Source organism: Ursus americanus, chromosome 25 (assembly GCF_024610735.1).
Source record: "Ursus americanus isolate L20-20 chromosome 25, mUrsAme1.1.p, whole genome shotgun sequence".
In the NCBI taxonomy this organism is placed as follows: domain Eukaryota; kingdom Metazoa; phylum Chordata; class Mammalia; order Carnivora; family Ursidae; genus Ursus; species Ursus americanus.
In genome coordinates, this window is record NC_142151.1 from 29,069,977 (window position 1) to 29,085,223 (window position 15,247).

Here is a 15,247-nt window from a genome sequence, read left to right on the forward strand (position 1 = left end):
CTTGAGCTTGCTCTCTCTTTCTGTCAAATAAATAAAATCTTTTTAAAAAAAAAAAAAGAAAAAAAAAAAAGAAACTGAACCCCAATGGACAAGTGTTAAGAGTCCAACAACAAATCATCACAAAAGCATCACATACAACATCAATAAGAAAAAATTATTAATACCAATTAGATTGGTGCCCATAGTTTTAGGAGTCATAACCACAGAACACCATCTTCTTTTAAAGGTCTTTTAGAAATACACTGAAATACAGGAGTAAAACAAAAACTTCGGTATGTCTTTTGATCTGATCATCCATCTCAATTCTGGTTAGGATACCAGAGCAAGTATTTACAAAAACAATTCACAGAAATAACAAAATATCCATGCTGTGGTATGTGTCTGAGATTGAGGGATTCTGAAATATGGACAGAGGATTTATGATTTATTTTTAAGAAAATGTTTTATTAGCTAACAATTAGCTAAACACTGAAGCTTTCCTTTTTTAAACAGGGGCTATTTATCAAGCGTTCTTCTTTAATGTTTTTGTTGGTAAGGGTGGCAGGCAAAGAAGGGAGATGGGGCGGGGCAGAAGGCCACTGATGCACTTCAAGTCTAAACAGTTATTTCAATTTAAGAATTGTTAACACAAGAAAACAAAATATTCTTAGTTGATTATTTCTGTTAAGTGGAGCACTTAGGAATTTGATTGAGAGAAAAAAATGAGGAAGATAATCTATTTGGTAGGAAGAGGTATATACAGTAAGGCCTGTGAAATGAGATACAGATTTTTTTTCCCCCAAACAACCAATCCAAATGATAAACGAAAAGAAAATGTCCTGGGGGCATCTGGGTGGCTCAGTTGGTTAAGCATCTGCCTTTGGCTCGGGTCATGTGCATCCAGCCCGCACTGGGCTCCCTGCTCAGTGGGGGGCCTGCTTCTCCTTCTCCTGCTCCCCCTGCTTGTGCTCTCTTGCTCTCTGTCAAATAGATAAACAAAATCTTAAAAAAGAAAAGAAAGAAAAAAGAAAAGAAAATGTCATGAAGAAAATGATTATGTATTCCTGTTTCGAGGCAAAAATGTTACATAACTCTTTCTAGTCCTCACAACTAACCTGTGGGCTCTCCAAACTCCCCTAACATTCTCCATTACCATCAAGAAGGTCAAAAGTCCACACTTCCTCTTACAGTCAGCCAGCTTCATCAATAGCTCTAGGAAACTTCAGCCTCCCTTCTCAGCAAGGACAAAGGAAGTACAGCAAGAAAGGCCAGTTCATTCCATTAATACACAGACCAAATCCTATTACAACAGATAGATTCCTATCTCTCCACTCACAATCCCCTTCGCTTTCCACAAATAAACATGCTATCAAAACCATACAACATTAGGGTCATCTCCAAGATAGGAACTATCTTCACTAAGACTGGATTTGACCAAGAAACAGAGTTTGTGCCAGTTATTACACTGGCAAGCTTTTAAGGAATGCTAGGGTTACAGCTAAATACCAAGGCCTTCTGTTTTATAAGCAGCTATTGTGAATCAAGTGTTCATCTTCAGTATGATTTTTTTTGTTGGTGGGGATCTCCACAAAACTTACCCAACAATCCCTACAAGACATCCCATTCTTCAGATTGAGTTTTTTGTTGTTTTTTGTTGTTGTTGTTGTTTTTTGCTATCAGGGAAAATAAAATAGCCTAATATCTTCTGACTGACAATCTTTTATGTAGCTCTGAGACCTTATGTTCGTCCTAATAAAATTCTGCTTCAATGTCTGAGAGGGGTGCCCACGCTCTTCTAGGCAGTGCTAAATGAAGTAAGGTGCAAGGCACTCACCTGGCACAACACACAAGTAGTGTATGAACCTTTTAATGGATTACTTAAACCTATTAAACCTTTTCTGAGCTTATTCCTGCACTTGAGAGGCACCTGGGAATCTGCAGCAAATACACAGGGGTTTCATTCTGGGCTTTGTTTACAGCAACCCAGTTAAGCAGTGGTTGGTGTTTAACCATTTTGCACTTTGGGGAGCCCAGAAACTAATGAAAGTATTTCCAAGGAATCTACAGACCCGCTAATGTTTAAAAAAACAAAATAAAACAAAAACAACCCTAAAAAAAACTATCCACTGTCTGGAGGAAAAGGACACAAATGGTTCAAAAACCAACTTACTTTTTATATTTGAGAACGTGGTAGGTAGGTGTGACACAACTAGATTTTAAACCTGGAATTTCTGTATTTTCAACAAATCTGGTGGTTCTTCAGAATACTTCTTTCCTAGTCCCACATTTGTGCAATATTAAGTGATTCCTCCAGAACAATTTATTTGTTCAAATGACACTGTAAGCTATTAAACTATTTGTGACTTTTGCATCTACTCTCACAGGAATCCCATCATTCGGCACTGTTTTCACAGACGGAAGCTAATACCATCTGCTTCCTAACTGATGAATAATTACAGAAGAGAGTGGACACCACACAATCCTGCTCGAAAGTGTGTGGGTAAAGCAGGAGAAAATTAAGCTTTGAGAAAAAGCCAAAAATCAGGAAAGACTAAAAATGCTTATTAAAAACTGCCATTTGTCTTCTAAAATTAGAATAGTGGCGATGGTTGCAAAACTCTGTAAATATACTAATTGTACACTTTAAAACAGTGAATTTTATGGTGTGTGAATTAATCTCAAAAAGCTTGTTTTTAAAAATGAAAACAGACTGGGTTAGGACTGCTCCTGTCTTTATATATCTTTATAACCTCAGCATCTAGAATAATCCCTGTCACTTAGTAGGTACTCAATAAATGTGATTAAATTTTTTTCACAAGTTGTTGGTTTTTTTTAAAAAGTTGTTTATATAGCATTTCATGTTTTATAAGGCACTTTCATTAACATTATTTCTTTGGCTTCTGTCAGCCAAATACCCACAGATTTTTACTGTTCTGTCCAACTTAACTCAATCTCCCAAAGTTAAAAAGATTAAAGTTAATAGTTAAGTCAGCAAAAACCATAAGAGAAATAACTGTAATTATATGGGCAAAATATCATACATAGACAACAAAAAGTGAATTTTTAAAAATGCAACAATTCTAAACATTTAATTTCTTGAGTTTTTTTCCACTTTAAAGCTGCACACTTCATATAAATCTAATGATCAAATTAATTAAAGGATGGGGAATGCAACCTTAGCTTTAACACAGGGAAAGGGTGGCGTCAACGCTGCATATCAAAGATACAAAAGGACCAATTCTACTCTTTATTTATTTATCAAGTAATCTCTAGGCCCTACGTGGGGCTCAAACTCAACCCTGGGATCAAGAGTCCAATGCTCTGCTAACTGACTGAGCCACCAGAAGCCCCATCAAAAGGACCAATTCTAATCTAATCTAATGAGATTACGAAGCCAAAGGGCGGGGATGGTATCTATTTTACACTTAATTCAACATGAGGAAGGTAAGTATACTGAGTGCAATATAATATAAATGGGAAAGAAAAGGAATCTTCACAGCAATAGCTAATAGTGAAGGGATGCTATTTAAGAAAAAGTTTTCTGATAAATAATTGTAGCCTTAAAGAGGGTCTTTTAACAATACTAAATTCATTTTAAACTTGACTCTAATCAGGAAGTCGTATGAAGACTAGTGAAATGCAAATTTTAAAGCTTTTAGTACCCTTTTTAATATGGAATTGGAGACAGTGAGGTGAAGAACTTAATTCTACACAGTATTCTTGTCTTTTATATCTTATAAGGGTATTAATTTAACATTTAGGAAAACAGAGATTTATCTTCTTATGATAAATGCAACATCTAATAGGCTCACCTTTTTTGGTATACTTTGAAGGACACCAATAGTTCCTCCTAAAGATAACTTCCCCAATTCCACTTTCTAGATTCCTCTCAGGAAGTAAAGGGTTTTTTTATTTTCAAAAATACCTTTCAAAACTCAAAATGCCACTGGATGGACTAGAGAGAAGAAAACTGAAAGAGAAGTATGTATGCCAAGGGTGACAAATCAACTTTATAGTTAATGTCACGATCTGTCCACACCACTTTGGGAAATGAAATTCTATTAACACAATTACAAGTGCATCCTCCCCCAAAACAGTATTCCTAAAGTGTTTTTCATTTTCAATAGACTAAAATCCTACAGCTTCTAATCACGACTTTTTCTAAAAAAAACCAACTGACACAGACCTTAAAAAAAAATACACAAGATACTGGAAGCATCCTAAATGTCCATTGATTCTTAGACTGGTTAAATTATGTCTTCATACTACAGAATACAGTTTCAGCCCCTAAAAAGAATGCAGAGATCTGTGACATGTACAGCGTGGGAACTATCCAAGATATCTTGTTCTGTAAAATAAGCAAGCTGAGTAATAGTTACACAGTACAATCCCATAGTGTTTTTAAAATGGAACCTTAAATAAACTGGCTTTTTAAAATAGGTTTTTAAAAACTCATAACTAGTGGTTGCCTCTGAGGGGAGCAAGAATGAAGGAAGCTTACTTTCACTTTCCTCTTTCTAGCACCACGCCCCAAAACCTGAATTATCGCACACCTTGACTTAACTAAAGAGGGATCTGAAAGAGCCCAGAGAGTTTAAACAAACTTCCTCAAAGACACAAGATGGAGAGATACACATTAGGAAATATGCTCCGCAGCAGAGACAGAGTACAGAACAGACATGGAGCAGAATGGGAAGGAAGCTGCAGAGAAGAGACAAGCAAAAGATTTGTAAAGTGGGAAGGAAGCAGCGGTGAACAAAGACAAAAGGAACCAAGCAACCAAAGACAACTTTGAAGTGAAGGAGATGGCATTTCTTTAGAGTTGAACTTTAAATGACAGGATGATTGGAAAGGAAGAGATATAAACACTGAAAAACACCCATGATCAAAAGTTATAAGCAACCTTTAGTTGCTGTAACTGTTAATGTCACCCTTGACACCATTTTTACTCAGTGGTATGCTATCTTTAATCACCTGTAAGTACAGGATCCAGTAAACACCGACAATGTAACTGGAGCAACACTTCTCAGAGTCAAATAGTACTAAGTGTGTTTTGTGTTCTCATGCTGCTAGGCCACTTGGTTGCAATGTTCCCCCACAATGAGACCTGTTTCATCAGCGATTAAGGAAAAGCCATGGAGTAATTGAACATGATTATTCCCTCATACCTCCTTGATACCAATCCACATCCTAACATCGGAAGTTCTGAATTTACTTTACTTATTCACTTTTAAGGGACAAATTTTAACTTGCCTGGAGGAAAACTGAGAAAGGGTTGTGGACCCCACTTGTTTGCCATTGGCTTCTTCACACATGCACCCAATCTCTGAGAAATTATATGGTAAAGTATTTATTATGGCTACCTATGGAATCCACACTTAGCATAAGAACCTAGAACTCATCCTAGAGGAAAGAGGTCAAACTCAGAAATAAAGTCTTCAACTGAAATAGCATAAGTTAAAAATAAAAATCAAAAATCGAGGTCTCTGAGTTTTTAGATAGTGTAAAAAAAAAAATATTAGGTCCTCCCATTTTTAATAGTGTGAAAAAACAGTGGGTATCCCAATTCTAGATTAGGAGTGATTCCAGTGGATCTCCAGTGTGAAGATAGTATTTATTTGCTTCTAAAGGGTGATTATCATCATTTAAGAAATGTAACTATTATTGAGTCCGGTGAAAAAGGCACTGTAATGAGTCAAGTTGGTTGGAGTCTATTTCTGCTTTTGTCTTTACAACTGAATAGGAAGTCACTTCTAATTTTATTTGCCCTTCTGCAATATTAGGGTGAAATCTCACTTCTACTTTCCAGGGATGCTGTGAAGCAAGAGTATGAAAATACCAGTGTCTGTATACCACTTATTTCCTTGCTTTTATAAGACTTGCACATTATAGAAATATAAACTCTATCTATCCCAGGACATGTCCAACAAATTAAACTGAGGATAGAATCCTGATTTCTGAAGGTTTTCTTTTAAGCTCAGGTTTTCGGGAAAAGAGGAACTTGGTCTTTTCAGGGAGATTTTAAGGTCATGAAATTGGACCATATTCTTTTCTGTGAAGCTATTTCCAAACTTACGAAAAATGTTAAGAAACGGGATATGTTAGCATACACCTGGTCTAAGCCAACCCTCAGAAAATTTTCTTAAGCTCTCTGACCCTCTCATTTCTGATGGTACCTATAAAGCATCAACACAAGGACTGGCAAGTCCTAACCTTTACTCTAAATTAATTCTATAATCTTCCCTTCCAGACAACATCTTCTGGTGTTTACCTATCTTAGTTATCACCTATACAGTCACACAAAAAATCTGGAGGTCAACTGGGCTTTCCCTTCTCATCCTCTGCGTGGCCTCCAACATGTTTCTACTATGAAGTCCTTGAAGACTCTACTTCTTCCTTCACTTCTCTGGTTCATGTCCCTTCTGTCCCCACTGCCTATTTGTTCCTCATCATGGTGCTGGAGCCTCGTAATTGACTTCCTCAGAACCTTCAAACAGGTGGTCCCTTCCCAAAGCTCAAACATTAATCATCTCTTCCAAGGTATCAATCAATATGGGCTTCAGGATAATATCTAAATTCCCTGGCAAGAAATGCAAAGCTTTTCAGGATCTGGTCCTGCCTACCAGCTGCTCCCAACTTGGAGTCCTGATATTCCAGGAGTGTCAAACCAACTTTAATAACTAGCCACATCACTACTCAGGTTGTTATCTCTGTCTGGAATGGTTTACCTCCATCCCCTTAACTCAGTAAATGATGATTTTTTTTTAAACAAAAGCTGTCTATATCTGTATTATAACACCCAACACAGGATTTTTACATACTTGTTTGCTGTATTATCTCTTCCTCTCAATGGTAAACTGTTGCAGGGCTGGAACTAAGTTTTATATTACAGCCAGGTGGTGCCTGTACATGGTACACAGATACATGCAGAATTTGCTAACACCTGAAGGTGGGATAGGCAAACAGATCTGAACTGTATACTTAAGGGCACAGAATGGGAAATGGTGTCCACAATAAAGAGGTGTATTAAAAAACTGATATTTTGAATGGAGTCATTTTTAACAGTTAGTCTATACTTTTGCAGAAAAAAAAATCTTGAGGTTCAAAGATCCAGGAAATGTAAACTAAGTGAATTACTTTAATTAGAGAAGATTAATAGTAAATAATTCAATGCTTTCGTAACAATCAGTAGAAAAATATTTCTTGCTTTTTGAAGGAGGCATGTGGGGAGGAAGGAAAGATTAGGAGAATAGCGTGGAACGAAATGAATCTCAAAATGAGAGCTATTTAAACTCAGCATACATTAACATGAACCAAATTAAAATTACATTAAGACAAATCAAACTCATAATAGGTGTAAACAACTCAATACAAAGCTAGAAATGAATTATTTTAGCTCAACTGCAACTCTTATACTTCTGGTGCAAAAAAGAAAATCTTCCTTGAAAATGAACTGCCTTCTCTTAGACTAGATGCATTTCCGGATCATTTCCATAATACAGAAAACCTTAGTTACAGACTCAATTAAAAGAGAAACTGAAGAGCCAAAAGACGATGCTTTCAATTTAGAACCTACCAGAATCAAAACTAAGTGTGGGAAATGAAAGGACTCTTGTGGACAAGAGAAATCAGAAAGAAAGAAAATGGCATTTTCTTGATTTCCACAAGTTTTTGATGTAAAATGGTTCAATCAGAATTGGACAGGCAACCTGGTGTAGAAGACAATGTCTTCCCAAAACCAGTTTCTGAAGGTGGGGGAGAGGGCCAAAGACACTCATTCTTTCCACTCAACATTATTGAGTATTTCCTCCAGCAATGTAACTGGCCTTCAGGCCTCAGTTTTGTCTCCTGTAAAATGTCTACTTCCCAAAGTTGTGAGAACAGCCAGTATTTACCAAGCACATTACTAGCTTAATTATTTACAGCCATGTGAAGTAGGTTAAATTATTATTACTGTTTTGCAGAGGAGAAAAACTGGACCACAAAGTGACTTATTTAACATGATCAGAGCTTTGAAACTTAGGCATTTAAAGCCGAGACTTCTGAACAACTAACCTAAGTGCCTCAACAAATGGGTTCCCCCTTCTTTCTCAGCCAATTATATTCCCTTTACGTGGGGGGAAAAATGTCCTATTTTTAAAGCAACCTACTATGTGTTAGCATGGTAAATTAATTTGTTCTCATGACAGCTTATAAAGTTGGTTTAGATTTCAAATAAACTTAAGCTTGTCCCAGTGAAAAACTTATTTTACATGAAAAATCATTCTCAAATTGCTTTTCTGACATAAATCTGCTGGAGTCTGAGCCCCATGAGCCAGGTTTTTCCAAGGCCTGATTACAACTGGGAAAATAAATTGACCATCCAGGTTCCAGACCTACAGAGTTAAGAATACTGCACGACAGCAGTCTTGAGGCCTGCTGCCCACCAAGGTTCCAGAATACACTACATATTGAACTTTTCATCTCCAAACTCCCTCAAAAAGTAACGCAAAAAGGCAGCAGACCTTGTCTGTCGGTCTTTCCCACTCTTCATTCATTCACTTTGATAAATAAAATCTCCATTCCACATTATCATGTGATATTTAAAACAAACTATTAAGCTCTATTGTATTTGAAATCTTCCAGAACACTGAAATTCTAGCTGTATCCCAGGTATAAAATACTAATTAAGAAAAACAAATCAAAGACTCTTAGTGTACTTACAAAGCATCTTATGCATTTAAAAAAAATAACCCAGAGAAATAACTGCACAAAATAAAGTTATTAAATACAAACTTTCTCATTTTCTTAACATGTTCTTCTACCCACTTCAGAAATGTGCTGTTACTAGTATTGGCTGCCTTTAAGTATTCGGACTTTGGTCAACCAAAAGTTGGGAGAAACATGTCTATTTAATAACAGAACAATGAAAAGTATAATTTGTACAGCTTTTTTGGGGGGGGGTTTGGGCTTGGCATCTAAGGATATTAATTTTTGGTAATGACCACTTTTAGATTCTAACCCTTAAACATGATCCAAATGCACGAGAAATCAGGAAAGAAGCAGCGGATACGGTGCTGCTTATCGGTTGTCTAGACTGCAGGCAAACCCCAAATACCAAAGAAGCATCCATGTGTCAAACCAGCATAATTTTTGAGCTATGCCTGGGGCCACATAACAAAAAAAAAAAAGGTTGGCTTGAAAAGAAAATCTAAGAGGGGTAACCAGAAGGTCAACCCCAGTTCACAGGAACTAGGAAGCAGCTAGCAGGGATAGCTAGCTATAGCCTTTTACCCTGTCATCCCCCTGAGCAGCTTCCTCCCCAACCCCCATATAAAATCTCCAAGAAAGGCCCAACTCCCCACCAGCTAGCTTCTTCAAGGTCATCCTAAGATAACGCAGTGAACAATCACCAAACACTGAGCCAGGCAAATCTTTAGGGCTAAGAGAGATTTTCCCCCCTTCCCCAAATCGTTATATAAATACTTTAAATGCCATCAGGCTTTTCTCCAACTCCACCAGAAACAAACTCCCAGACTTTAATTTAATTTAGATTGAGCAACTAAGTAAACGTGTTCGGTTTTGCGACATACATTATTAAAATAAAAGGCTTTTCAAGTCTAGCAAACTCCAGTTCAAAAACAGGTGCTTTCAGTGTACTTTTAATGACAAGATCATCACGTTCATATTTTTAATTATTAAAAGAAAAAGAAGAAAAAAGTTTTTTTTAACCTTCCTTAGGACAACGTGATGCGTGGGGGCTGGGGGAGTACTGCTGGGATAAAACTGCCTCACGCAGGGTCCGTACTGGTCTAATCGGCAATTCCCAGTCTTCCCAGTGCCTGTAGTTATCCAAGGTTAGACGGAGAAAATAAAAACAAAGAAACCTACTAGGTCTAGTTACCAGAACAAACTGCACCGCCCTGCCACCCCAAGAAACCAACCCCACCCGCAACCAAAACAAACCTCGCCCCTCCCGGATCCCCCTCCCACACGTAAACACACAAAGAAAACAGCGGCACGCACAATTCAGGCACAGTCCTCACTTCCCTTTGTAGGACGACGGGGAGCCCCGAAACTTCCCCACGGTGGTTCTTTCGGGTGTCGTCGGGGCTGGGTCCCCTGAACATGCGGACCACGGCTCGACTGCGGGGGGATTGGGGGTGCTCGCCGCACGCACCGGCTTCCCAGAAAGCAGCTAGATGCCTCCCCAGTCCTCCCGCGGCCCTCAGGCCCCCCCCCCCCAAACGCGCTTCCCCCTCGGGCACACGGTGACGGCCAAGAGAGAGGCACCAAGGCAGCAAATAGAAACGCTCCCCGGTGGGTTTGTTGGTAAATAGAACAACTTGGGTCGGGAAGAAAGTTCCTGCGGAAAGCTGCTCTCCGGGGCGAGGGCGGCAGGAGGTGACCCGCGTCCCTCTCCGCCTCCTCCCTCACCTGCGCCGGAACAACGGGCCCCCGCGCACACCCGCCCGCCCGGCGCCTCCCGCAGGCCGCGCCTCCCGCACGCCGCGCTGCCGGGGCTTGTTCCTCCTCATGGCTTTGCCCTGACGTAATTCAAACATGGCAACAGTTCGACTTCAAAGGCGAATCCACAGACCTCCCAGACACAGGCTCCGGGCCACGGGTAACGGGCCAAGAACTCGGGGCCACGCTCTCCCGGCCCCTCGGCCGTCGCGGCACTCGGCGCCCGTGCTGAAGCACCGGGGCCCCGAGACCACCGCCGCCTCCCTGCCCGCCCGGAGCGCGGAGCACGCCGCCTCCCCGCGCACCAGCATGGCACCTCACACCAGCAGCGCCGCCAAAGTTTCCCCGCGAGGGGCTGAGGGACAAAAGCCCCTCTCGAAACTCGCCCGAAGTTCGGGGGGCCGGGCCCGCACGGCCGTCCGCCCGGCGGCCGCCCCGAGCGCCGGCGGGGCCCGCACGGGCACATGCAGCTCTTTGTTTTCTGTCCAGCCGGGCGCTGCCTACGTGCAGCATCAGGGATGTCGGATTGTTTCTCAGAGGCGAGACACTTGACGAACACCCTGGGGAAGGGTCCGGACCCCGCGCCGCGAGAGCCCGGGGCCTGTCCCCCCGTCCTCCCCTCAGCAGCAAGCCCATTTAATCAAAGTTTTTCAGTGTCCTTGATGAGAAACGCCCGATTACCCGCCCCGCACCAGCGGAGAGTTGGCGACTTTCACTCTGCTTTTTAAACTGGCAAGACGCCATCATCAGCAAATCACATTGTCCTGCCGGCCGCCCGGCCCCGACAGCACCCGCACCTCACTGCCGGCTCGGAGCTGGACAGTCACACAGACCTCTGGCGAAAACCAGGGTCGCAGCCCCAAGCACGTGGTCTGTCATGTTCAGCACAAAAAGCAGTGCCCTCCGGAGTTCTCGCACTCCTTCGGCGCAGACAACGCCGCTGCCTCCATCCCCAAGTCAACTTGGCTCTGACTGGCCATCTTAAGCCGCACACGGTTGCCCCAGAAAGCCCTCGCCGTGGCGCCCACATCTACGCTACAGGTGAATAAATTGCGAACAAAACTTGAGGCTCCACAGACACATCGGCCCCCCGCGCTGCCTGGGCGCGGTCCGGGGGGAAGAGGCGTTGGGGAGCCGGGCTGCTTCAGAGCGGCCGCGTGTTGCTCATTGTCGCATCCGCATCCCTCCGGAGTTCGGCAAACAACGCCACGCCGCGTGCACTCCGGCCACCCCGGCGCTGACCCAAAAGGCCAATTTAAAACCCCCTCACGCCCGCCAGCTCGCAAGTAGACGGCAACTTAAGTTTCCGAGCGAATGGCGTTTATTGTCCACCCTTCTCAAACATGCGCGGGGGGCTGCAATGAAACTAAACCACGAGGTTCAACCACGGCGCCCGACCACTCCCGGGGCGCGCGCCCACGCGGATGCACCAGCCCGGGGCCCCTCCGCAATTGCCAGCAAGTCATTTTTCTCTCGGGCCTTCCAGCCACCCAGTTCCTTTCCGCCAGAGAACACTACGGCTGAGAAAAGTCATTGTCACCTTCAACGTGGATCCCTCAACTCCGGCGACTCCTCACTCGTTTGCTGCCACCACTCACTTCCCCCACCCCAAGACTTTCGGTTTGCCCCCTGTACCCTCCCCAATTAAAAGACACACTAAACATATGTATACAAAAGAACCCGGGGTTTGAAGATCACGAGAACATTGCTCCCAGCAATGCCATCTCCAAGACAAAACTTCCTGTGCGTGCGTGTGTGTGCGTTATGTGTGTGGAAGGACTGGGGGAAGTGGGGGAGGTGAAAAAAAGGAAAAAAAAAAAAACACTCTGAAATCAAAGCCTCGTGAGACAGTTTTGCACCAGAGTAATGGTTAGAGTCACTCACCTTCCAAAGGCAGCCGTTCCACGCGCAATAACGTTCCCGGGGTGCGGACTGCACGCCAAGCCAACCCCCCCTTCAATCGCTCCCTCCTCCTCAACTGCCTTGTCTAGAAAGATTGTCTCCTGCAGTTCTGCAGTTGCTACCGCTGGCCGGGAAGGTGTAGATTCCGCTTTCCCTTTGCGCACGCGCGTCTCCCGGTACAAAATTCTCCTGAATCGAACTTATTTGCATACGGGCGCGCGCGCGTCGAGGGCTGGGAGGGGAGAAGGCCCGGCGGCCGCGCGCGCTCCCGAGGCCTCTATTGTCCTTTTAAGGGGAGAAGCGCCGCGGCGCGGGAAACGAGGCGGCCAGAGGGAAACGGGGGCGGGGACTGCTTACTACGGCTGACGTCACGTAAACAAACGCCCCCTGGCTGGAGGCTGCGGCGTAGGGGGAGTGGCGGGGTGGGAAAGGCGGAAAGGTTAGCAGCGGAGGGAGAACGTTCGGCTGCGTGACGTGCTTTCCACCCTGAAGTTCTTGGGACGCACCATTTCTCGTTGAAAAATAGTTTTGGAAGCGGTTTTTGCAAAATTGTCACACCTGTGCCTACTTTCAGGCTGGAGGAGTCAGAGGAGGTGGTCTTCCAAGCCACCAGACTGAATTTATGCCTCCTATATTTCCTAAATTTTATTTAAAGTTGGGTTTTTGAACCTTTTTTTTTTTAGTCCTCTGGAACCACGAGAGGTTCGTTTTTCGTGCAGTTTTAATGAGTCGTTTAATAAACTCCCATTTTGATACTCTATCCATTCATTAACTCCCGCCTGCCGTCCTCAAGCAGTAACCCAACCCATAACGATCCAATTTTCCCCCCACTTTGGCCTTAAGATTTCAAGCCTGTCCGAGCTGAATGGTTGTTAATTTCCGTGGGAACAGTGTAGATTTCCTAAAAGACTAGTCGGTGGAAAGTCAGTAATCTAGGAACATGCATACCTCCTCCAGCTGCTTGTAAAGGGTGTGCCACTCACCCAGAACTAATACCACTAACTGGTGGTCTTGGGAATGGAAAAAGTAGCCAGTCAAGTGCAAACATTCCCTAATGAAATATATAATAAACCAACAATTTAAAAGCTTCCTGTCTCAGGAGGAAAGAAAAAAAAACCTGAAAAATTCAAGTAACTCTTCTCATGTTAAGTGAAAAATGAAAAAAGAATAATTGCGATACACCTTTATTTGGATAACACAGTAACACCAACGGACTGAGCCCCTGATGAAAAGATGGAGGATGGGGAGAGAGGAAGGATGGTTTTCCCAGAAACTTGATATTGTTCCCAAGCTACAAAAGTGTGGACATCAACCATAAAACTTAATCATCTGCTGACAAGTTTCACTGCTTTCACTGTAATGTCAACAATATGGATTTAAATAGATACTTCTGAAACGCTAATTTACTTCAACAACCAATTCATAGAACAGTCAAGACATACCGACTTCCAATGTCTTTCAACTATGCTTCTTTTTTACTGTGGGTCCTGTAACATACTGTTTCCCTAACTGTGTATGTCAAAACCGCATATTAAATACCTGTGGAAAAAGAGGAAAAAAGACACCTGTCACTAAAATGTGAACTCACTTCAGGGCAAAAATTTTATATTGTATTCGTTTTTGTATTTCAGTGCCTAAAACAGGGCATAGCACAAAAAATGAAAAATGGCTTGTAAAATAATAAATTGATGGACATTTTCAAAGTTATTTATCAGATTAATCTGAAGTCAAAACAGCTTTAGTGTAGAATTTTTGCATTTAATCTAAAATGAGTTGGGAAGTTACAGTGATCACCTCGATTAATACGATGCCTATGATGCTCGAATGGTTCTTATCATAGTAGGTAAAGTGGTGTAGGCTTTCCAGCTGTTTCTGGGCTTTCCTTGGTAACAAACTGGACCCTGAGCATAAACACCTACCTTCTTTTTGAAGAAAAAATTTTAAGTTGTCCTGGATTGACTCACATACTTCTTTGGTTTATGATAGATCTCCCCAAAATAATTTCAAATTAGTATATGCTTTTGCAAGTATGAAAGCTGCAAGTGTGATAATATTTCTCAAACTTCAATTATTGCTTACAAGATGTATCTATACATGTTATATTATATGTGTATATAAAATTTAAAATGTACCTTGAATGGCTTTTCTCTTGAAAGTTTATGTAAAGAATATATACTGTAACCCAGGGATGGAATAGGTTCAAATGTGCAAGCAATGCAGGAATTACATACAGTATTTAGGATATATTGTTCAGATAAAAAAGTACCTGTAAGCTTCAGAGCTATCGAGTTACCTAATATTGTACAGCAAGATTTCCTGTGCTCTCAAAGTAGAGGTCAAGAAATAATTTGGGTAATTTTTGTAGGAAAGGTAGCAAAAAAAAATCCTTAAAGAGGAATTTGAGTTTCTAAGAGTCTTAAAAAAAAAAAAAAAAAGAACCCCCTATTTTTGAACAGCCAGATGCATTCCAAAGGTTCTTGTGTTCATTTTGTTGCTTGAACATGTTGTTATGGCTGTCTCTATCCAGGTCCAATAGTTCATTTATGGGCTACTTTAAAATACTATTACATAAACATCCCAAGTGAAATTTTCATAGAAAGAAAGGGAGAGAGGGAGGGAGGGAGGGAGGGAAAAAAAGAAGTCATTTATAATATATAAATTTGGATAATAGGAGATTAAATTACACAGTGTTAAAAATATTTGAGTACTTTTAGTGACTATAGTGTTATGTTGAACTCATATTGAGTTCTCAAAAATATTGAAATTAAAAATATAGTAAAAATTTAAATTGAAAATAAGGTACAAGATATTCTGGTTAAGCCAACTACCTTCCTCATAATTTGTTGTCCCCACTGTAGAATTATCCCTAGTGCTTGAACATTTTTATTCATTTAGCAAAGGTTTAATGATCGTAACTCTG

The 15,247-nt window shown here is 41.6% G+C and overlaps 1 protein-coding gene across 5 annotated transcripts in view; it reads right to left on the reverse strand.

The window, feature by feature from the left end:
* Positions 1–12,494, reverse strand: part of SINHCAF (SIN3-HDAC complex associated factor) — a 38,647-nt gene extending 26,153 nt beyond the window's left edge. Inside the window, exons 1-3 of one of the 5 annotated variants that reach the window (XM_087855754.1) lie at positions 10,591–12,021; positions 10,425–10,441; positions 7,434–7,447 (exon numbers count right to left, since the gene is read on the reverse strand). In XM_087855754.1, the coding sequence (XP_087711880.1) occupies positions 7,434–7,447; positions 10,425–10,441; positions 10,591–11,061 (502 nt within the window). In that variant the 5' untranslated portion in view covers positions 11,062–12,021. The other 4 variants (XM_045811841.2, XM_045811843.2, XM_045811842.2 and 1 more) reach the window with 4 other exon arrangements.
* Positions 12,495–15,247: the final 2,753 nt, after the last annotated feature.